The sequence below is a fragment of the Electrona antarctica genome (assembly GCF_951216825.1).
Source record: "Electrona antarctica genome assembly, chromosome: 1".
NCBI lineage: Eukaryota > Metazoa > Chordata > Actinopteri > Myctophiformes > Myctophidae > Electrona > Electrona antarctica.
In genome coordinates, this window is record NC_136806.1 from 2,666,424 (window position 1) to 2,668,065 (window position 1,642).

General features: G+C 54.1%; 1 protein-coding gene across 1 annotated transcript in view; it reads left to right on the top strand.

The window, feature by feature from the left end:
* Positions 1-970, top strand: part of LOC306926487 (serine/threonine-protein kinase STK11-like) — a gene marked incomplete at its 3' end in the record, with an annotated part of 40,057 nt that extends 39,087 nt beyond the window's left edge. The window contains exon 11 of the mRNA XM_079505797.1: positions 955-970. Coding sequence (XP_079361923.1) covers positions 955-970 — 16 coding nt within the window. The remainder of the gene's footprint in view (positions 1-954) is intronic.
* Between the last annotated feature and the right edge of the window lie 672 nt (positions 971-1,642).

Here is a 1,642-nt window from a genome sequence, read left to right on the forward strand (position 1 = left end):
GATCAATAAGTCCCAGGACTAGTTGGCAGAAGGGACTCTTTTGGGGTTTCATCTCCTGGGATTGCAGGGCCTGGAATCCCAGGCGGTTTTGGGGGCTTGATTTAAGGTGTAACCAAAATTTTAGTGTTCTTTTCCTAATGTTAATAATTAATGGGTAACGGCCTAATTCTCTCTCTGTCTCTCTCTCTCTGTCTCTCTCTCTCTCTGTCTCTCTCTCTCTCTGTCTCTGTCTCTGTCTCTCTCTCTCTCCCTCTCTCTCTCTCTCTGTCTCTCTCTCTCTCTCTCTCTCTCTCTCTCCCTCTCTCTCTCTCAGGTGCATATCCGTTCCCGTCCTGTGTGCTGTTCTGCCAAAATACAACCGTGCTGACATTACACCCCCCCCCCCCTCCCCATCCCCTCCTGGGACCCCCTGGGACCCCCCTGCATCCATCCTCTGGACGGGACCCCCTGTGACCCCCCGGGGGACCCCTGCATCCATCCTCTGGACGATGGGAGGAGAGGGACGGAGGGGCCGGGACGGGTGGAGGGTCTCTGGGTGTGGTTTTGGGTGGTGGAGAGAGAGAGAGAGAGAGAGAGAGAGAGATACACAGAGAGAGAGAGAGAGAGAGAGAACACAGAGAGAGACATACATACAGAGAGAGAGAGAGAGAGAGAGAGAGATACACAGAGAGAGAGAGAGAGAGAGAGAGACACAGAGAGAGACATACATACAGAGAGAGAGAGGAGAGAGACATACATAATTACATACAGAGAGCGAGAGAGAGAGAGACATACATAATTACAGACAGAGAGAGAGAGAGGTCTCTTCCTGCTCCAGTCTGAGGTCATAGCTAGGGATCCGATTCCGATCATTTAATTTTGAGTATCTGCCGGTACCGATTTTTCCCGATCCGATATTTATATTTTTACACGTTCATCCCAACATATCACAACAGTAACAATATCCCAAATCAGACGATATCCAGTCTGATGTCATGATATGGATATAATATTGATACTAGGGACTCCCGGTCCGATTCCGATCATTTGAAAATGACGTGATCGTATCGGGACACCCCTAGCGGTGTAGCGATATCCGCGGTGTGTAGCCATAGCCGCGGTGTAGCGATAGCCACGGTGTGTAGCGATAGCCACGGTGTGTAGCGATAGCCGCGGTGTAGCGATAGCCGCGGTGTAGCGATAGCCACGGTGTGTAGCGATAGCCGCGGTGTAGCGATAGCCGCGGTGTAGCGATAGCCGCGGTGTAGCGATAGCCGCGGTGTAGCGATAGCCGCGGTGTAGCGATAGCCGCGGTGTAGCGATAGCTGCGGTGTAGCGATAGCCGCGGTGTAGCGATAGCCGCGGTGTAGCGATAGCCGCGGTGTAGCGATAGCCGCGGTGTAGCAATAGCTGCGGTGTAGCGATAGCCGCGGTGTAGCGATAGCCGCGGTGTAGCGATAGCTGCGGTGTAGCGATAGCCGCGGTGTAGCGATAGCCGCGGTGTAGCGAGAGCCACGGTGTAGCGATAGCCACAGTGTGTAGCGATAACCGCGGTGTAGCGATAGCCGCGGTGTAGCGATAGCCGCGGTGTAGCGATAGCCGCGGTGTGTAGCGTTAGCCGCGGTGTGTAGCGATAACCGCGGTGTAGCGATAGCCGTGGTGT